Genomic DNA, 22,988 nt, shown 5'->3' with positions numbered 1-22,988 from the left:
CCTGGTAAATCTCCTCTGCACCCTCTCTGATCCAGGCAGCATCCTGGTAAATCTCCTCTGCACCCTCTCTAATCCAAACAGCATCCTGGTAAATCTCCTCTGCACCCTCTCTAATCCAGGCAGCATCCTGGTGAATCTCCTCTGCACCCTCTCTAATCCAAACAGCATCCTGGTAAATCTCCTCTGCACCCTCTCTGATCCAGGCAGCATCCTGGTAAATCTCCTCTGCATCCTCTCTAATCCAAACAGCATCCTGGTAAATCTCATCTGCAGCCTCTCTAATCCAGGCAGCATCCTGGTGAATCTCCTCTGCACCCTCTCTAATCCAGGAAGCAACCTGGTGAATCTCCTCTGCACCCTCTCTAATCCAGGCAGCATCCTGGTGAATCTCCTCTGCACCCTCTCTATTCAAGGCAGCATCCTGGTGAATCTCCTCTGCACCCTCACTAATCCAGGCAGCATCCTGGTAAATCTCCTCTGCACCCTCTCTAATCCAGGCAGCATCCTGGTGAATCTCCTCTGAACCCTCTCTATTCCAGGCAGCATCCTGCTGGATCTCCTCTGCTCCCTCTCGAATCCAGGCAGCAACCTGGTGAATCTCCTCTGCACCCTCACTAATCCAGGCAGCATCCTGGTGAATCTCCTCTGCACCCTCTCTAATCCAGGCAGCATCCTGGTGAATCTCCTCTGCACCCTCTCTAATCCAGGCAGCATCCTGGTAAATCTCCTCTGCACGCTCTCTGATCCAAACAGCATCCTGGTGAATCTCCTCTGCTCCCTCTCTAATCCAGGGAGCATCCTGGTGAATCTCCTCTGCACCCTCTCTAATCCAGGCAGCATCCTGGTAAATCTCCTCTGTACCCTCTCTAATCCAGGCAGCATCCTGGTGGATCTCCTCTGCTCCCTCTCTAATCCAGACAGCAACCTGTGAATCTCCTCTGCACCCTCTCTTTTCAAGGCAGCATCCTGGTAATTCTCCTCTGTACCCTCTCTAATCCAGGCAGCATCCTGGTAAATCTCCTCTGCATGCTCTCTAATCCAGGCAGCATCCTGTTAAATCTCCTCTGCACGCTCTCTAATCCAGGCAGCATCCTGGTGAATGTCCTCTGCACCCTCTCTAATCCAGACAGCATCCTGGTGAATGTCCTCTGTACCCTCTCTAATCCAGGCAGCATCCTGGTGAATCTCCTCTGCACCCTCTCTTTTCAAGGCAGCATCCTGGTAAATCTCCTCTGCATGCTCTCTAATCCAGGCAGCATCCTGGTGAATCTCCTCTGCACCCTCTCTTTTCAAGGCAGCATCCTGGTAAATCTCCTCTGTACCCTCTCTAATCCAGGCAGCATCCTGGTAAATCTCCTCTGCATGCTCTCTAATCCAGGCAGCATCCTGTTAAATCTCCTCTGCACGCTCTCTAATCCAGGCAGCATCCTGGTGAAAGTCCTCTGCACCCTCTCTAATCCAGACAGCATCCTGGTGAATGTCCTCTGTACCCTCTCTAATCCAGGCAGCATCCTGGTGAATCTCCTCTGCACCCTCTCTTTTCAAGGCAGCATCCTGGTAAATCTCCTCTGTACCCTCTCTAATCCAGGCAGCATCCTGGTAAATCTCCTCTGCATGCTCTCTAATCCAGGCAGCATCCTGTTAAATCTCCTCTGCACGCTCTCTAATCCAGGCAGCATCCTGGTGAATGTCCTCTGCACCCTCTCTAATCCAGACAGCATCCTGGTGAATGTCCTCTGTACCCTCTCTAATCCAGGCAGCATCCTGGTGAATCTCCTCTGCACCCTCTCTACAAAGGGACCAGAAGTGAAGCTGCAATATTACCTTGGGGCTTTAGAACATGACTAATGAAGGCCAGCACACAATACACCTTCTTATCCACCCTATCAAGTTGTGTGGTAACCTTGAGTGATCCATGGACTCAATCTTTGAGATCCCTCTGTTCCTCCACACTGCTAAGAATCCTGGCATTAATCTTGTACAGTATCTTCAAGTTCTATTTTCCAAAATGTATCTCTTCACGCATTTCTGCATTGAACTCTATCTGCCAATTCTCAGTCCAACTCTCCATCCCGTCTATGTTCCGTTGTAACCTACAATGACATTCTACACTTTCCAGAACAACCCCAACCTTTGTGACATCTGTAGTCTTACTAAGTTACCCTTCCACTTCCACAGCCAGCTCATTTATAAACGCTGCAAAGAACAGGGGTCCCAGAACTGATCCCTGCCCAACAACACCAGTCACTGACCTCCAGGAAGACGAGGAGTTGTAGCCATTTCAGTGACTTGGTTGAGAGAAGGACAGGGATGGGTGCTTAATGTCCCAGGGTTTCAATGTTTTAGAAAAGATAGAGAGAGGTAAAAGAGGTTTGGGGGTTGAGGTTCAGGGACAACATCACATCTGCATTCAGAGGGGACATAATGAAAGTGTCGTCCACTGAGTCTATATGTGGGTGCAACCTTTCTGATGGGATGCACTACAGACTCCCTCCCAAAAGCCAGGAACAGATAAGCAAGAAGATTAAGAAAATCTGTAAAAACAATAGGGTTGTTGTCATGAGAGACTTCAACTTCCCTAACATAAAATGGAATCTTCTTAGTGCAAGAGGTTTAGATGGAGCAGAATTTGCTAGGTGCATTCAGGAGGGTTCCTTAAATCAATATATAGATAGTCCAACAAGAGGAGGGGCTGTATTTGATCTGGTGTTGGGGAATAAGTTTGGCCAAGTGATTGAACTTTCAGTGGGAGAGCAGATAGTGAACAATGACCACAACTCCTTAAGTTAGCTACAGATAAGGATACGTATGGACCTTGCAAACATTATCATTAATGCCCCAATGATTTCTTGCAGTAACTTATCCTTCCTCCCCTAACCTTTTCAAGTGGTTAATTATCATGTGTGAAACTTGATGACCAGTATCAGGAGGCTGGTAAAGGAGGTGAGGCACGAAACCAGATTCATGCACACATACACATAGGCACATATGCACACCTGCACACACTCGCGTAGACACAAACACTCACTCACACTTAATTTAAAATAACTGAACTGAGACTGAGAGTCGAATGTGCTTAGTATATCTTACTTGTGTGGTACTTATTTTAATTTTGCTTATAGTACTGGTGCAAGTTGCTGTCTCTTTCAAATTCTTAGTTGTGCTTTGTGATAAATAATTTTAGTAAGACAATAGTGTCATTTACTAAATTAATCTGGGAGTCCCAAAAGCAAAATACCACAGATGATGCAACTCTGAAATTTAAAAAAAGTTCTGTAAATATTCATCAGTTCAGGTAGCCTGTATGGAGAAAATAGATAGATTTAGTGCCTCAGGCTGATAACCTTCATAACTCAATATTATCCACATTGATGCTGTCTGACCTGCTGAACATTTTTGAGTGTGTGGCTCTGGATTTCCAGTACCTGCAGAATCTCTTGCATTCAGTAGTTTTTTTTTGTTATTTTTCTTTTGTACGTTGCTCGTTTCAGTTTTTATGTATAGTTTTGTAAATTCTATTGTATTTCTTTTTACCTCTGTAACTCCTGCAAGAAAATGAACCTCAAGGTGGTATATAGTAACATATATATACTTGGATAACAAACTTACTTTGAACTTTGGGCCTGTTGTCACACTAGGAAAAGTTAGAACGAAGATCATTGACCTGAGGAATGAACAGTATCTCTCTACAAATGCTGTCTAACCTTCCCAGCATACTTTATTCTTAGTTTGATGTGTAAGTTAGTGAAAATACTGAAGATGTACAAAGTGGGAGAGATGATTAAAACTGAAGCTTTCCTTGAACTCTTCCTTTGATTCAGCCAGGGTGGGTGGTGTGAAGATCTTATTACAAATTGCTGACATGTCCATTAAAAATGATCCCAGCTACTGAATACCACTACTCAAAGATCTCCTAAGAACATAGAACAATACAGCACTGGAGAGGCCATTTGGCCCACTATGTTGTGCTGATCTTGTAATTAATTTATATGAAATGTCCTCCTCCTGTCTTTCATCCATATTATAGAAAAGTACATCACAGAAACAGACCATTCAGTCCATCTTGTTCAAGCAATTTAAACTGCCTGTTTCTATTGACCTGCACAGGGACCATAGCCCACCATACCCCTCCTATCCATGTACCCATCCAAACTTCTCTTAAACAATGACATCAAGCTCACATACACCACTTGTGCTGTCAGCTCATTCCACACTCTCACGACCATCTGAGTGAAGACGTTTCCCCTCATGTTCCCCTTAAACTTTTCACATTTCACCCTAAACCCTTGATCTTTAGTTCTAGTCCCACCCAACCACACTGGAAAAAGACTGCTTGCGTATACCCTATCTGTATCCTTCATAATTTTGTATACCTCTATCAAATCTCCTCTTAATCTTCTACATTCCAAGGAATAAAGTCCTAACCTATTCAATCTTTCCATATAACTTGAGTCCTTCAGATCTGGCAACATCCTTGTCAATTTTCACTGCACTCTTCCAAAGTTATTTACATCTTTCCTGTGGGTAGGTGACCAAACTGCATATAATAACACTATTCTTTGCACTTCTGGTTAGGTGCTAATTGCATTTCATTGGCTTTGTATCTTTACTCAGCACAATGACAATAAAGTTGTATCTAATCTAATCTAATATTAGGCCTCACCAACGTCTTATTCAACATAACAGCCCATCTCTCGTATCACTCCAATCCCATCATATGCATGTGTCTATCTAAAAGCATCCTACATCCCACCAAACTGCTGGCTTCCACTACCACTCCTGGTAACCCATTCTAGGCACTTACCGTTCCCCGCATAAAAACTTGCTCCTCATGTCACCTTTAAGCTTTACCTCTCTAATCTTAAAGAACATGTCCTCTAGTGTTTAACATGTATACCCGGGGGAAAAGATCTACTGTATCTTATTTATGCCTTTTGTAATTATACAAAGGTCTATCCAGTCTCCCTTTAGCATCCAAATGTCCAGGGTGGACAACCCAGGTTTGTCAGACTCTCTAATCCAGGCAGCATCCCTTTGCCCCCTTTCCATAGTTTCCATATTCTTTCTATAATGTGTTGGCCAGAAATGCACACAGATACTCCCGTCCGGACCGACTAAAGTTTTATATAGCAAAAGGTTGATCTTCCTGTTTTTGAAATGTTGAATGCCTCCTATGTGCTAGAATCATTGAATTTTTTCCCTTTTTTCAGATTTTCATATTTCTTTTAACACCCCGTTTCCTCACATTATAGTTTTATGTTACATAACATAAGATAAAACAAGTTGGCTTGTTACCAGGAAGTGCATGTGCTCCTCTAATCTTTATCAAATCATACAAAGGTTTGCAAACTTAGCAGAATATTATGAAAAGTTACCAAATAGGGTTATAAATTACACTGCCTTCTCTAACAACACAACGTTCTTCTGGTCTTTTTGGAACCCAATCAAGCCAACAAGGAGGGTGATGAGATTGAATACTGAGGATATAGCAATTTGAAACAAGTACAGATAATGGGATATGTGGTTAACTCATTTTTTGAGACTGCAATGAAGGCAGCAGATTTATTTTGTACTTCAAAGCTAAAAGCTCAAAGTTCTAAGTGAATTTATTAACAAAATATGTTTACATTATCTGAGATCCATTTTCTTGCAGGCATTCACATTAGAACAGTAAATACAATAGAATCAGAAAAACTGCAAAGACTGACCACCAAATACACAAAAGAATAATAAATAAATAAATAAACAAACAAACAAACAACCACGTGAACAAATAACACTGAGAATGTGAGTTGTAGAGTCCTTGAAAGTGAATCCAAAGGTTGTGGAATCAGTTCAGAGCTGAGGTGATTGAAGTTATCCATGTGGGTTCAGGAGCCTAATGGTTGAAGGGTAACAGCTGTTCCTGAACTTGGTGGTGTGGGACCTAAGATTCCTGAACTTCTTTTCTGATGGCAGCAGTGAGAAGAGAGCATGGCCTAGATCAGGGGTCACCAACCTTTTTTGCACCGTGGACCGGTTTAATATTGACAATATTCTTACGGACCGGCTGACTGGTGGTGGGGGAGTGGGGGGGTGTTAATCACCACCGTAATATAGGTGATAAGTCAACTATAAGTCACTTATAAGTGACTAATATGCTCAATTTCGTTTCTAAAATGGTTATCTAATGAATTTAATATTAAACACACAGTGCATATTTTCCTTGGATGAACATAGTGATAAGTCAATTATAACTCACTTATAAGTCAATAGCATCATAACATTTTAAGTAACGTTTGGATATTAAACAGACAATGCTTATTTTCCTCGTATGAACACACCAGTGAGAGCACAAGGTCAGGGCCCAGAGGTCCCCGTGCCAGGGCTGTGGCGGTCGCAGTCCGGAGAGAGCGACCGACCGAGTGAGGAATGCGACAGGGCCGCGCCCGCCCCCCCTCGTAGGTAGGTAGGATCTATCGGCCAAGGGATGACTTTCAGTAGATCGCAGTGAGGTAGCTGCTCTGCTACTTACGGAACCTTGAGCCCGAATTAGGTCGTCTGCGAATATTTTAGCACCAGGTTCCCCACGAACATTCAGTGTGATAAACAGATTTAGAGGTGGCGCCCATCTGTCCGCACTCCAGGCCAGTAGCAACGGCAGTTCTTGTCGGCCGCGCGAGGCAGCTGGTTACCTGAGGCCAACTAGTGATCCCTGGCGCAAGGTTATCACTGCGTTTAGGCGACTGATGACCTCGCGTGGGTAATGACCTCACATGTGTTCAAGTTCAACAGTGGGCACGACAGGGAATGAGGAAAGGTGCAGCCGGCTCATATTGTTGCGTATCAGCAAATGATATTGTTTCCTCGTGGCCCGGTAGCACATGCTTTGCGGCCCGGTACCGGTCTGTGGCCCGGTGGTTGGGGACCACTGGCCTAGACTGTGAGGGTTCTTGATGATGGATGCCACTCGTTCAGTGTCGATGTCGTCAACGCTGGTGTTTCCTGCACATTATGATGACTTCAGAGTCTGGCTATTGTTATTTCACGTTTGATTTGCTGGATGCATCAGCAGAAACTGTGAATAATTTAAAATGGGGTTAACACAGGCTTAGTGTAAATGAGGGTTTGACGATTCACACGCCCTCCGTGTGTTGAAGAGCCTGTTCTTTGCTGTATACCTCTCTATGATTCCAGTGGCTAGCTCTCCTGAAAACCAGCTTGCAAACAGGAAGTTAACCTGCACTTTCTCCAGGGGAGGTACGGGGTGACAGGAGCAACTGCAGGTGGCCGCTGAAGGATCAGATAACATGGGTGAAAGCGAGGTCTGTATTTTTTGGTTCTGTAGTAGGTGGAAGAGCTGGAAAGATTTTCTATATCCTCAGGGTATTTAGAGGCACTTCAGGCATGTACCCTGCCAATGCATGGCAGCAACAATATTGCACAGAGCATCAGTTGTGAATCTTTAGAACAGATTGTGCATTGAATTCACACAACACAAGTTCAGTGAAAAAGCTACAGCCAATCTGGTGTCAATATCTGGAATACTCCTTCTCTGGTGAAGTCAGTTTAAGCAGCTTCACTGCCTTGCAGGTAGGAGATGAAAAGTCAGCAAGATAATGTGATAACCATGGGGGACTTTAAACTTCATATAGACCAGACAAATCAAATTCACAAAGCTTGCCTTGAGGATAAGTTCATAGAACTGAACGGGGAAAGATTATAGTAATACATTGTGGAATCAACTAAAAATGAGCAATTTTAGTTCTATATGTGTAGTAACAAAAGATTAATTGCTGCATTTGCATCAGTTGGTGAGGCACTGGTGTGTAGTTGTCTTCAGAAGAGTGTAAGTGAAGAAAGCAGGGAAATGTTGGTCAGGTAGTATTTTCCAGAACATCATCACCATTCAGTTTAAATAGAATCAGCTGTTTCTACCGTTAACCACTGATAATCACTGAGCTTTAGAAGTTAACTTACATAGTTATCCCTGGCAGACCAGCCTGGGTAAAGCTGCATGTGCAGTTGTCTCTCTTTCCTTGCCAGTTCATAGTACTTTGCCTGTTCTTCACGGGAAAGAGCATGCCACTGTGTCAATAAAAATACAATAATGGCAACTATTATATTTGCATTGAAGAGCAAGCATCCTCTGCAATACACATTTCCAATGATGATGTTATCAGAAAGCCCGAGATGAAAGCATGTCATCTCAGAAAGCCCGACCCCCATGGAAAATCTTGTCCCGTGTGTGACCGCAATAGAATTCCCTCCCACTCACCTCCTACAGCCCTGCTTTTCCCAGGTGCCACAGCCGGAGGCCCTTCAGTGGTTTCAAACAGAAAAGCTCTCAGAGACCATGCCCTCCAGACCAAGATTTAACTTTGATCTCCTGGATAAGTGTGGTGGTGGTGGGGGGGGGGGGGGTGGTTAATAAAAATGGTGCCTGTCTAAACAAGCTACAGATCTTCTGGTGTCCTTTTGACTTGAGAGGGAAAAAATGAGGAAGCAAACTGGATTTATTTTCCTTCACTGCACTGGGTGGTAAAAAAAAACTCGACACGTATTCACCTCACAAGAATTCTGACGACCTCTGCTCGGGGTTCGCAAGGAACTTTTGAGATCCGAGTCAGGTTTATTATCACAGACATAGTCGTGAAATTTGTTGTTATGGGGCAGCAGTATAGTGCAATACAAAAAAAGTTCCAATAAAAAATAGTGACAAATGGGAGTAGTGAAGGAGTGTTCATGATGTACTTGAATATGAGGTATTTCCCTCAGGTGGAGAACAGTAAGGAACAGACAGATGCACAAACATCACTGTTGGTATATATAATTTACTTACTCTTCTACCCAAAATTTGATTGATGGCAGCGCTCTCTTTCAGAGTACACTCGGCTACGACCTTTGCCCTCATTTCTTTCATGTAGAGCATAAATGCATTGAGGGGCTTTTTAATGGTTGGCTTTTTACTCTCTTTTTCCCTTTTTGGTTCAGGATTAGGTTTCCTAAAGGACAAAAATAGTACAGTGTTTAAGAATAAGCTGTCATTGCATTATGCAGTGACCATCAGGCATCCACTTACGCTAATTTCATTTTATTCTCCACCCTCCCCCTCCATACCCCTTCACACCTCTCAGATTCTCCCACTCACCTGCATACTAGGGACAATTGATAATGGCTAATTAACTCCTCAATCTGTACGTCTCAGGGGTGTGGGTTATAAAACTGCAGGAAGTCATGTGTTTTCAGGGAAAAGATGCACCCTCCACTCAGAGAGCACGGGAGGTCAGGACTGACCCCTGGTCACTGGCTGCGTGAAGCAGCAGCTCCGCCAGCAACCCCAGTGAAGTAACTAATTGTTAGCATTGTTTAGTAGCATAATGAAACAAGGTATTGACTTTTTATTCTCACTTTCAATTCTAGTTTGAATATCAAAGATGAAGTAAGAATGGCAGACTAGCAAAATCCCGGAGTTGATGTTTTATCAAAGCAGTGATGCTGCCCATTTTCACTTTGACCAACCTGTTAAATTCATTCTGAGTAAACTCAAGATCAAGAACACAAGGATCAGTGAACCACTGAGAGTTTACAAATGCAACAAGAAATGCTTGATGCCCATGAGAGCTAGTGAAGCATTAATACTGAACTCTTTCAGATCTACCTGAAAGCGTTAAACCACACACACACACACACACACACACAGACCATCCTCTCATGTGCTCCAACAAGTAAGGCATTGACTGCTTCGTGCTCACCCTAAAGGCAAGCATTGTCAGCATAGTGCCACTTCACTGCTGAGGTTCGAGTGACCTTAATTCTGCAGTGGAAACGCTGTTCACTGAACAGCCTTCCATTTGCTCCGAAGTTTAGTTTCACTCCTGCGGAAAGTTTTTCAGAGGGGAAGTGCAACACTGCGGTGAGAAATATTGAGAGAAGTGTCAGGGCAATGACTCACTCTTGTCTGACATTGGTTTTCACTGAGATTGGGTCCTGGCAAGATAAAGGTCCCCTCTCCGTCTGCAAAGAAGACTCATAGCAAGACACTGCAGATGATCAACCACGATCCATATCTGAGGAGACACCCCCCAGTGAAGCAGACGCTGATGATGAAATTCAGCATCGCTTTCAGTGTGCCCGCAGAAGATCAGGCCCTCTCAGACGTGGCATTAAGCCCATGGTCTATCTGACAGAGGGAACAAGCCAATGTTCGGCCATTGCGGCAGCGGACTTGAAGCCCGGTTGAAGTGGCAGAACTGAAGCAAGGTGGCAGTGCCTGGGCCTGAGAGTGAGCAACAAGCTGGTGTTCGACCAGTTCCAGTGCTGGGCCGGCTCGGAAACGTTAGGTATGGGCCGAATCAAGGTGGAGGGCCCCAAGCCTGGACGTGTCTCGCAGCGGCACAGCCTGGGTCCAAGGGCAAGGAATGACCGCTGTTTGGCTGACTTAAGCGCCGGGTCAGATTGAAAAGCTCAGAGCCTGTAGACTGTAGACTGGGACGTTCAGCTTGCACACCGGGTGTTTGATGGTCTGGATTTTCACGGGTTCTATTGGATTTCTTTGTTTCGTGGCTGCCTGTAAGGAGACAAGTCCTAAGGTTGTATATAGTACGCAAACTTTGATAATGAATGTACTTTGAACTTTTGAACATCAGTGATCCCCAGGCTCTATTCTACCTTCTGAGACCTGGACTACCTATTACCAGCACCTTGACCTTCTTGAAAGCTACCACCAATCCTGTCATGGCAAACCCAATGCTTATAGATTGTAATTTATGTAAAAATAAATGCTCACTAGAATAAGACATTCTGCCTTTTATGGGTTTGAACCTCAGAACTTCATTGTGGTTCTACCTTTATGGTTTCAAAGTTTTTCTTTGTAATTTCATCGTCTTAAAGGACAGTATTGCTTGTGGCCAGTGGAGGATCGCAGTGAAATACAGAAAATGAACAGTTGAGATGGATTCAAGGACAACTTCCTAGAGGCTCCTATGATTCTATTGAGTGATTTTTAAAAATTAAGATCACAAGGCTTTCAGGGAACCTATCTAATTTACCATCTACTAACTGGAAAAAAGTTGTGTGTGGGATGTTCCTGGGTGCATGATCTTCCTAGAATGTTCAATCTGCTACATCCAAGTACTCTTTTTGAAATAGGCATATTAACAGCAAAATCTACTGAGATACCCTGATGTATAATCTTGCAAATAAATTCCACTGAGTTGAAAAGCAAATCTGACAATGTGATATCTTCCACTCTTCTGAGAAAACAGGCATGCACGGTAAGCATTTCATATAATTACACAGGAGAAAAGAATAATTGTTATCATTTATCAGCCTTGCAGCACATAAAAAGAAACAGGTTTTAGTCTAAAGACCTAGTGTATTTATCAAATCCCCTTTCTACAGGAAGATTTCACTGAAACCTTGATAGAAAGCTGACCTGTACCAAAGACATTGTATAACTGTTATCTTTTGTTACCTTATTTTAATACTTTACTTTAAAATTGCAAAGCAGCACAGCAAAAGTTTAAGCCACTGTTGGAACATGATCAAATACACAACTGGCAAATTTGGCTCAATCTGAAGGCAGTTTGTGAAACAAGCTTTTCTTTTGACCAAGCTAGTGTTTCAAATTAATCAAAAAACAATGTTTTGCTGCATGCACTAATCTAATTATACAATAATGCAGCAGAAATGCCCCGATGAAAGGTGGAAGAGGGGGGCTTTAAAATCCAGATTGTTTCTACTTTCTTTTGTCAACTGTTCATTAACACATGGTATTTAAAGATGATGAAGGTTAACTGTTGTAGCTTAATTCTAGTCATAAAAGAATACTGTCTGTTTAACATTTTGCATCTGTTAGTAACTTCTATCCCAAACTGATTCATACAGTGCCAAATATAACATAACTCTTCAATTATATAATTTATAAGTAACAGTTGCTTAGCATTCCACCTAGCCAAGAGAATAATTACTTCCAGCTTCACACTTCCCTGCAGAACTTAGGCAAAATTATCTTTATCTTCAGTGTCTCTTCATTAAGTAATGAGAATTGTGAATCAGAAATGCTTTTTTAAATGCATAATTTGAATATGTATATGACTTCCATCTGGGTATAACTTAAATGCTGACGGGCTTTCTCTAGAAATGTAAGTGTAACCCATAGAAATTCACTTCTGTTGCATTTTCTTGATGTATTACTGACTAAAATTACCACATTACAGAGCTTCACAAGGCAGAAGATCCCTGGACTGTGCTGAGTAAGCTGATTTCAACTCAGCTGGCAATGAGAGGCGCTATAACTGGTCTCAAAGGCACCAAGCCAGGGAGGGAAAAATCAATTGTGGTTCCCTCCTTTCATCTCAATCCAATGCCCCCAGCTGGAAGATTCTGTGTGTGGTCATGTAATACTGAGGCTTTATAAGGCATTGGTCAGACCGCACTTGAATTACAGTGAGCAGTTTTGACCCTTTATCTAAGAATGGATGGACTGGCATTAGAGAGGGTCCAGAGGAGACTCACGAAAATGATACCAGGAATGAAAGGGTTAATGTTTGAGGAAAATATTTTGTACTCACTGGAGTTTAGAAGAATGGGGGGGGGGAGAAATCTCATTGAACCCATTGAATATTGAAAGGTCAAGATAGAGTGGATGTGGAGAGGATGTCTCCTATATGGAGGAGTCTGGGAACAGAATGGAAGGACAATCCTGTAGAACAGAGATGAGGAGAAATTTCTTCAGCAATAAAGAAATCTGTGTAATTCATTGCCATGGATTACAATCTGTAATCTGTGAAGGCCAGCCTTTGGGTATCCTTAAAGCAGAGTTTGATAGGTTCTTGGTTAGTAAGGACATCACAGATTACAGGCATTAGGCAAGAGATTGGGGTTGAGAGGGATAATAAATCAGCCTTGATGGAATGTTGGAACAGACTTGATGGGCTGAATGGCCTAATTCTGCTTCATGTTATATGGTAATTAAATGCTAGGCCTTCAAGTCAAATACTTTGACAACGCTACATCTGGGTTCACACCTGAAATTCGGTTAGCTGGCTGAGGAACCAGAGAGTTGCCATCAGTTGCTGAACCAAGTCTTAGTTTGAATTGTCCTTTGAAAATCAAGAAAGAAATCAGAAAGACTTGTGTCCGCTGTCCTGTAATGGGTTCACTCAATGAACACAATAGTAGGGTGTCAGGCTTCATGTGTGGCCCAGTACGCCATTAGAATGCCTGGGTTCTGGGTGGCCATCTTGTGCTGTAGTCGTGGCAACAGTAGTCTGGCAGTTTTGGATGGTGCTGAAGTGTAGGGAGGAGGTACAGCAATACAATAACTTCTCCAGGAGCGACATCAAGGTTAATTCCGGAAGTACCTCAGTAAAAGATCCCCTCATTATTCCAAAAGGGGTATTATGCCATTCCAGACACCCAGGATGCAGCCTCAAAACACAACGTCCCTTTAGGATGGTGACAAAGAAGAAGTTCTTTGGCCAGAGGGTGGTGAGTCTGTGGAATCTGTTGTCACAGGAGCCTGTGGAGACCACGTCAATGGGTGTATTTAAAGCAGAGGGCTGATATGTACTTGATTAGTAAGGGTGTCACCGGCTGCAGGGAGAAGGCAGGAGAATGGGTTTGAGAGGGAAAATAAATTGGCCATGATGGAATGGCAGAGCAAACTCAATGGGCCAGATGACCTAATTCTGCTCCTGTCTCATGGTCTTGCGTCAAGAAGTGCTTGGATCTATTTATGGAGTGAGACAAAATAGCCAGAGAATGGTTACCACAGAGGAAAATGATTAAAGCAGGGTGGTGGACTTGCATTCCTCAGCATCAGCTTGAATTGCATCATTCACTATGCTTCTGGATGTATAAACCTTAAAGACACTATGTCAGTCGTTCAATTCCCAGCAGAAAGGGAGGAACAAGAGGCAGCTTCTTATTGAACGATATTACATAATACCTACTGCAAGCCACAAAGACTTGAGATTTGTCAGCGCATCATGTACATAAACAAGCGAAAGAAGACTTTTTAATGATGATGGATGCTTTTATAGGTAATTTGCATAATTACTTACTCCATTGTTTATTGAGATCCAGCGTGGAATAGACCCTTCAAACCCTTTGAACCACACCACCCAGCAACCCCAATTTAACCCTAGCCTATCACGGGACAACTTACAATGACCAATTAACCTATCAATCAGTTCGTCTTTGGACTGTGGGAGGAAACCAGAGCACCCGGAGGATACCCACACGGACATGGGGCGAATGTACAAACTCCTTACAGGCAGCAGAAGGGGAAATGGAACCCAGAGAATCATGCACCATATATTTAGGGAAAAGGTGTCCCCTCTAATTCCTCTTGATGGAAGTTATTTCCCAGGCTGTACTTCAGATGCTGGATGACTTTATTAGTTTATCAATGGTGAAGCCAAATATCCAGGGCAAGATGGGTGTTAGAAGCACACAGAGCAGTTAAAAGAGTCTGTCCTTATGGCAGCTCTTCACCGCAGGGGCAAACAACACTAACTTTTCCAACTCTTTACTTACACACATCTGAGGCCATTGTCGTACTGACTCATGTCCGGTTTGCTGGAAGTGCTCACAATAGCAGGATGGGGGATCCCTGTTGAGTGCATGCCTGGGGGGCCCAGCACCAAAGGATGGGGGAACCTGCAAACAAACAAGGTACGGTGGTTAACTTGGCCTCAAATCCTTCACCTGTTAGAAATGTCTGGATGTGGATAGAGGAGACACACGGCCCGTGAACTACAGCTCCCAATCCAATAAGGCTAAAGCGTATTACCACCTCAAAAGCAGCCAACGCTAAGTCATAAATGCTGAGCTACAGATGAAAAGGGTCACAAATGCGGGAAGGGTTGATAGCCCAGCCTCCAGTTGCTTTTGGATGATTTGTATTGGAAGGTGAAACATTTTGCTGAGATGAAGTTTCCAACATGAAGAATAAGCCTTTGAGTGAGACAGGAGGTGTTGGAGCTATTAACCAGAATGCATCAGTAACTTATTGTGAGGAGCAGAGGAAAATATGCAAATTTGGGAGGGTAAATTAGGACCCTATATAAGCAATGCTTCCATCTTAAAATTCTTACTCTTGCTTTCAAATCCCTCCACAGTTCAGCCCCTCAGTATCACTAATGCCCATGTGCTCCTTCAGTGCTGACCCTATGCGTGCCCTGAATTTAGCTGTTCTGGTAGTGCCTTTAGCCACCAAAGCTCTGCTCTCTGGTTTTCTCCTTAAATGTACTGCTCTTTTCTCCTTTAAGATGGTTTTCAAACTTGCTTCTTTGATCAAGGTTTGAATATATACAAATAATAGGCCTCGGTATATTTACTTCCAGCCAAGAGGTATGTAGAACTGTCAGCAATGTTCTCTCAGAGAGTCAGGCCATCTCTATAAAAGAGAGTCAGTGACTTCTGCACTGAAATAGGGGCGGGGGGGGGGGTGGCGACAGCTCCCTCTCCTTTATTAGGGAGAGAGAGAACCTTTGGGCTGTTGAATGCTGGATGAATTGCGATTGTCTTTGGGGCAACTGCAAGGCCTGCGTCTTTGCTATCGCTTAGCTCATGCTTGTGCTCGGTAGTGGGTGCGCTTCTTTGCTTTGGCGGTGGGGGGAGGGGGGATCGTTGCTCACCGCCACTTACGCGCGGGTGGGGGGGCGCTTTGGGGTTCTCCCGTTTAACTGTCATTCATTCTTGGGGCACTTCTCTGTTTTTGTGGATGTTTTGCAAAGGAAAAGCATTTCAGGATGTATATTATATACATCTCGCTGACATTAAATGGAACCTTTGAAATGCAGAAGACAGGGACAAACTGTGTGCTGCAGTTGTGCCACCACCCTATTCCATCAATGGACATGGCACGCAGTAGCTGTCTGGGAAGTTGCTCTGCTATGCATAGATTTCTATGAATAAAAGTATTGATTCTAGTTTTAGAGTCTCAGATGGTGATGAGAGGGCGTACAGGAGTAAGATATATCAGCTTGTTAAGTGGTGACACAGCAACAACCTTGCACTCAACATCAGTAAGACTAAAGAACTGACTGTGGACTCAGAAAAGGTAAGATGAGAGGACACACAGCATTCCTCATTGGGGGATCAGAAGTGGAAAGAGTGAGCATTTTCAAGTTCCTGGGGGTCAATATCTCTGAGGATCTATCCTGGACCCAACAGATTGATGCAGCTACAAAGGAGTCATGACAGCTGCTATATTTCATTAGGAGTTTGAGGAGATTTTGTACGTCACCTAAAACACTTGCAAATTCCTACAGATGCACCGTTGAGAGCATTCTAACTGGCTGCATTAACATCTAGTGGGGGGGGGAGGGGAGGGGGTTGTTGCACAGGATCAAAGTAAGCTGCAGAGAGTTGTAAACTTAGTCAGCCTCATCGTGGGCATCAGCATCCATAGTATCCAGGACATCTTCAAGGAGCAGTGCTTCAAAAAGGCAGCATCCATTTATTAAGGATTCTCATCACCGAGGACATGGTCTCTTTTCATTGTTACCATGAGGAAGGAGGTACAGAAGTGTGAGGGCACACTCTCAACGATTCAGGAACAGCTTCTTCCCCTCTGCCATCAAATTTCAAAATGGACATTGAATGCACGAAAACTACCTCACTACTTTTTCCCCTTTTTTTTACATTTTTGCACTACTGATATACTTACTGTAATTCAGTTTTTTCCCCTATTATTATGTATTGCATTTTCCTGCTGCTTCAAAGCTAACAAAACTTCTCGATACACACTGATGATATTAAGTCTGATTCTGATTCTGGTCCTGAAATTGTGAAAGTTTGGGAAGATATTGAAGTAACTCTGTTTCAATTAGGTATAATAGAGTTTTGAGGCCAACATTTGCCTTGGGCAACTTTACAAAACAAGTGTTATTGTTTGAGTCAGCAGTATACTGTATTTCCCAGTTTCCTTATAAATTGATGAGTGAGGGCAGGGTGTGACACGCTGGTTATGTGATAGGCTGGTATCGCTGGTGACACTGATTATGTGATATCATTGATTATGCAATATTGTGTAATAAGAGCAAAGCTTCACAATAATTCACGTCCAAGATCATCTTATTCAAAAACAGTTACCTTGCACATCACACAAAATTCAGTTTCCATCTTTCACAATGTGGAGTTTAATCTAATCTGGGATCAATTAACATGATAATGTAGAAAATTCACAGTCTGAGCAAGATCCCATGAAGTTATTTCAAAGGACATTAAGAAGTTATTCCTGGTGTTCTAAGCAATTTTTAACTTCCAAGCAGAGTTATCATAACAGATTACACGATCATTCACACATTGCCTTTGTGAGGTTCGCTGTGAATAAATTGGCTGCTGAATTTCATATATAACAATAATGGCTACAGTTTAAGGTATACTTTATTGACAGTTTAATGCTTTGGGACAACCTGAGGCTAAGAAAGGGACTGCAAAATTAACTCTTTTTCTCTTGCTTTTAAACTGAAAAAAAAAAATTGTAATAGAACCAGACTTCCAAAATAAAACCCGCTATCGGACACACATCAATGCCACACACACATATTGCACGATGATTAGTACAGACTTCTCCTGACCTGACAGATCACAAACAAGCGCACATTGACACACTGAATCAAACTTAGAAAATGAAAAGCAACAAGGACATTTACAGTGAATCCTGGTGGGAAATGGGCTGATAATATTGTCAAAGAAATATCCTTGCAATTGCAAACAAATGAAAAGTGATAAGTAATTTGATGCTGTTATAAACTGAATCAAAGGGATAAGAGAATTCTACAGCATGAATAAATCTAAGGAACATTTTTTTCTTCTTTGAAAAACGCACTCAGTGAAAAATGGTTAGTTTTTATGCTACCTATATTAGAAACATAGAAAATAGGTGCAGGAGTAGGCCATTCGGCCCTTCAAGCCTGCACCGCCATTCAGTATGATCATGGCTGATCATCCAATTCAGAACCCTGTACCTGCTTTCTCTCCATACCCCCGATCCCTTTAGCCACAAGGGCCATATCTAACTTCCTCTTAAATATAGCCAATGAACTGGCCTCAACTGTTTCCTGTGGCAGAGAATTCCCCAGATTCACCACTCTCTGTGTGAAGAAGTTCTTCCTCATCTCGGTCCTAAAAGGCTTCCCCTTTATCCTTAAACTGTGACCCCTCGTTCTGGACTTCCCCAATATCGGAAACAATCTTCCTGCATCTAGCCTGTCCAATCCCTTTAGAATTTTATACGTTTCAATAAGATCACCCCTCAATCTTCTAAATTCCAGTGAGTATGAGCCTAGTTGATACAGTCTTTCTTCATATGAAAGTCCTGCCATCCCAGGAATCAATCTGGTGAACCTTCTCTGTACTCACTCTATGGCAAGAATGTCTTTCCTCAGATTAGGGGACCAAAACTGCACACAATATTCTAGGTGTGGTCTCACCAAGGCCTTGTACAACTGCAGTAGAACCTCCCTGCTCCTGTACTCAAACCCTTTTGCTATGAATGCCAACATACCATTTGCCTTTTTCACCGCCTGCTGTACCTGCATGCCCACCTTCAATGACTGGTGTACAATGACACCCAGGTTTCGTTGCATCTCCCCTTTTCCTAATCGGCCACCGTTCAGATAATAATCTGTTTTCCTGTTTTTGTAACCTAAGTGGATAACCTCACATTTATCCACATTAAATTGCATCTGTCATGAATTTGCCCACTCACCCAACCTATCCAAGTCACCCTGCATCCTCATAGCATCCTCCTCCCAGTTAACACTGCTGCCCAGCTTCGTGTCATCCGCAAACTTGGAGATGCTGCATTTAATTCCCTTGTCTAAATCATTTATATATATTGTAAACAACTGGGGTCCCAGCACTGAGCCTTGTGGTACCCCACTAGTCACTGCCTGCCATTCTGAAAAGGTCCCGTTTACTCCCACTCTTCGCTTCCTGTCTGCCAACCAATTCTCTATCCACGTCAATACCATACCCCCAATACCACGTGCTTTAAGTTTGCACACTAATCTCCTGTGTGGGACCTTGTCAAAAGCCTTTTGAAAATCTAAATATACCACATCCACTGGCTCTCCCTCATCCACTCTTCAAAAAATTCTATAATATTCGTCAGACATGATTTTCCTTTCACAAATCCATGTTGAATTTGTCCGATGATTTCACCTTTTTCCAAATGTGCTGTTATCACATCTTTGATAACCGACTCTAGCATTTTCCCCACCACCGATGTCAGACTAACCAGTCTATAATTCCCTGGTTTCTCTCTCCCACCTTTTTTAAAAAGTGGGGTTACATTAACCACCCTCCAATCCTCAGGAACTAATCCAGAATCTAAGGAGTTTTGAAAAATTATCACTAGTGCATCCACTATTTCTTGGGCTACTTCCTTAAGCACTCTGGGATGCAGACCATCTGGCCCTGGAGATTTATCTGCCTTTAATCCCTTCAATTTACCTAACACCACTTCCCTACGAACATGTATTTCCCTCAGTTCCTCCATCTCACTAGACCCTCGGTCCCTTACTATTTCCGGAAGATTATTTATGTCCTCCTTAGTGAAGACAGAACCAAAGTAGTTATTCAATTGGTCTGCCATGTCTTTGTTCTCTATGATCAATTCACCTGTTTCTGACTGTAAAGGACCTACATTTGTCTTGACCAATCTTTTTCTTTTCACGTATCTATAAAAGCTTTTACAGTCAGTTTTTATGTTCCCTGTAGCTTTCTCTCAAAATCTTTTTTCCCTTTCCTAATTAAGCCCTTTGTCCTCCTCTGCTGGTCTCTGAATTTCTCCCAGTCCTCAGGTGTGCCTCTTTTTTTTTGCTAATTTATTCTCTTTTCTTCTGCTGGATACAGTTCTTCACAAATTCCCAACTATCCAAAGGAAACTGAGCCTGATATGTATCTGTTGTCAGCATGGATGTATATTTTTAGCAGCAGTTGGCCACTGGTCTCTTTTCTGATATCCACCCCCCCCCCCACTCTCCACACCACAGCCCCTCTCCCTACTATCCCTCAGAACGGAACCTTGTGACAAATGCTAACTCCAGCTGAAGTTTGGTGGTACTGGGTGGAGCAGATGCTGAAAATAGGAAGCTGAGCTCAAAGCCAAGTAGAAAAGGATCCACAGAAATTTGCTGAGGAAGAATGAAGTGCACAACAATCCGGATAATAGTTAATGCAAATGACGGAGGGTAGTGATTTAGATCAAGAGATTGAGACTCTTTGGCAGAATGGAAAGCTTAACCCATAGATAATCCTCTCTTTAAGGGGCAAAGATAGGAATCCGCTTGGAACGTTGATTTTGTTTTTCACTCTCTCCCCAGATGCTGATCAACCTTCTGAGTACATGCAGCCCTTTTACATTACGGGCCAGTGGCTACCCTATGCTTGAAGAGAGATGGATTGGAGACGACGGCAACACTGCAACATCACTTCCCCAACTTTTGCCTCTGTCAGCTGAGAAGGTTCTGCTTGAGATGCAGCAATGGACTATTCACACATTTGGCGAACATATAATCCTAGTTAATGATACTGATTTCACCATCTCTGCTGCTCTGGAGATAAAACAAAATAGTGGATTTCTGTCAGGAATTCATTATTACAGATCTCTCCCCTGCTATTAACAGCTGCACTAACACTTATCCGATAACAGGTCAAATTATTTCGCGCCTCATTCCACTAGACTCCTGCTCAGCTGATGAACACGTGGGGCAAGGGAGATTAGTGGACAGAAACTTTGAAAAAATGAACACCAGGTTTTACTGTGCATGACATCTCATTTTGTAGACACATAATTACAGAATCACATTAATAGGGTTGTTCTCCAACATTGCAGTCTTTATCAACACACACGACCGGCTCAGGTTCACAGCTGCACCTTACTCAGGTGCACAGAAGGCTGATGTGCTACATTACTCCCACCGGCTGCCAACCTATAACGTAACATTTAATTTAGAAAACCAATAAAATGCTTAATAAAGTTTGAAGCCGGTTGTGAATGCAACAAAAGACACAGGGCTCTGACATCACAATACTGGACAACAATCCTGCTACGGGACAGTAAGGGCACATTTAAAGCTAAGCTGGAGATCAGTACTCATCAGAGCTCAGCTCCCTTAAACTGAACAGATGAGTGCTGATTGGAACCTGAGGCCCAGCTCTGGCATGTTGCCCGAGAACCACATGTTCAGCCGGGCTTGCTGGACACTTCTTGGCAGAAGCTGCAAGCTGTGAGACTAGCATTGCCGCTGACTAGTCTCACACATCATACCTACCTGGATATGGAAGTACTGGCTGGAAGCCCGGAGGTGTAAGATTGTCTAAATCCACATGATGTAATTGGATAGACAGATTGACCTTGCCTGGGATCGGGGAGAAAAGGATCTATCAGCTGCTAGGCCTTACAGGCTTTACCTATGAGCTTAAAAAAGATAGACTGCATCTTATTGTGCCGTGTGCTAAGTATTGCTTTACTCCTTTTATTGCTTACGAGAGAATGGGATAAAGAAACTTTGCTTTGAGGAATCTGTGGTGAATGAGAACTCTCTCCTCGGGAGCTGGGTTCCAGCATGTTAGTAGAATGAAGCTGGTTGTCCCTGATGGCTGTAGGATAATGTTTTCCAGAGGAATTAGAGGAGATTTCTAACTTGTTTTTTCATTTGTCCTTTCCCCATTAGATAAAGGTAATCAGGTTTGATGCTGGATGATGCCTGGGTTGTCAGTGCTCGGCTGGGTATATGGTCCAATGTCCATTCTAAATTGGTGAGAATAAACAGTGAGTTGCACCCAATAATTAATTACTAAACTGTCACAGATGTCTTTACTGTTCATATTCATCATCATATTGTTTGGTTTCCCTCTCCAAATCTCAGAGATTTACTAATTCAGCATGAACCAGTCACTTCTCTGCTGGGCTCGAACCCTGGTGACTTCATTACCCAGTAGGGAGAACGGTCGTGGATTAACTCAAAAGGACAATGGGAAAGGCTGAATCATATTAAAGTGGGCTGACAAATGACTGGCTGGTAAAACCAAGAAGTAGCAGTTAATTGGTCCTCTTAACATTGGAAAGGCAGAAGTTGTTTGATTAGAATTTTTTTTGATTGATTGGAGGGTTCTGGTGAATGTGTTTGCAGTCTGCATAAAATTGAGATCACAAGTAAATGGCAAATATCAACAGGTACAGGTTCAAAAATAGCTTGTTAAGGATAACCTCCAAAGGGAATGATGTGTGAACAGAAGAGGTAAAGGGATAGAGTGGATAACTGCAACTGCGAATCAACTGCTATCCAAATAAATATTTCTGCCGTGTTAACGTATGTCACCTATTTGAAGCCAGAACATTTTTCAAGCTTATTTTTGAGCAGCAACTTAGCCTATTTTGCCATTGCTCAATATTTCTTGGCCTTATTACTGCTGAATGTGCAGAGGATACAGAGTGTTGTTGAAGTATGCAGAATATTTCTCACAGCAAGAGTGCCACACACAGGAGGCATAAATTGATTAAGCCAGATTACTAACATATCAACATAACGATTATTTAGCATTTGTACAATTTGTGTGTGATAATTTATGAGGTGCATTTTAACTGTATAGTTTTTTGGTGGGAAGGAGGTGATGCAGTTAAGATTTATTCTTCCAGGTGCCTGGATAGACCATAAGACAAAGAAGCAGAACTAGGCCATTCAGCCCATCGAGTCTGCTCTGCCATCCATCATGGCTGATTTATTATTCCTCTCAACCCCATTCTCCTGCCTTCTCCCTGTAACCTATCAACCTATGCTTTAAATATACTCAAAGACTTAGCCTTCAAAGCTGTTTATGGTAATGAATTCCATAGATTCATCACCCCCTGGCTAAAGAAATTCCTACTCATCTACGTTCTAAAGGGACATCCTTGTATTCTGAGGCTGTGCCCTCTGGTCCTAGACTCCCTCACTATAGGAAATATCTGCTCCATGTCTATCAAAGATCCTCAAGAGCAAGAA

At 42.9% G+C, this 22,988-nt stretch overlaps 1 protein-coding gene across 7 annotated transcripts in view; it reads right to left on the bottom strand.

The window, feature by feature from the left end:
- The window catches only part of tcf7 (transcription factor 7), a 231,758-nt gene that overhangs the window by 25,827 nt on the left and 182,943 nt on the right, over positions 1–22,988 (bottom strand). For 6 of the 7 annotated variants that reach the window (XM_059990624.1, XM_059990628.1, XM_059990626.1 and 3 more), the window contains 4 exons: positions 21,276–21,362; positions 14,524–14,646; positions 8,822–8,984; positions 7,960–8,067 (listed from right to left, as the gene is read on the bottom strand). In XM_059990624.1, the coding sequence (XP_059846607.1) occupies positions 7,960–8,067; positions 8,822–8,984; positions 14,524–14,646; positions 21,276–21,362 (481 nt within the window). The remainder of the gene's footprint in view (positions 1–7,959; positions 8,068–8,821; positions 8,985–14,523; positions 14,647–21,275; positions 21,363–22,988) is intronic. The other variant, XM_059990625.1, reaches the window with a different exon arrangement.

Source organism: Hypanus sabinus, chromosome 15 (assembly GCF_030144855.1).
Source record: "Hypanus sabinus isolate sHypSab1 chromosome 15, sHypSab1.hap1, whole genome shotgun sequence".
Classification (NCBI taxonomy): Eukaryota; Metazoa; Chordata; class Chondrichthyes; order Myliobatiformes; family Dasyatidae; genus Hypanus; species Hypanus sabinus.
Note: the sequence above shows the minus strand (reverse complement) of the source record. Positions and strands in the feature narration are given on the sequence as shown.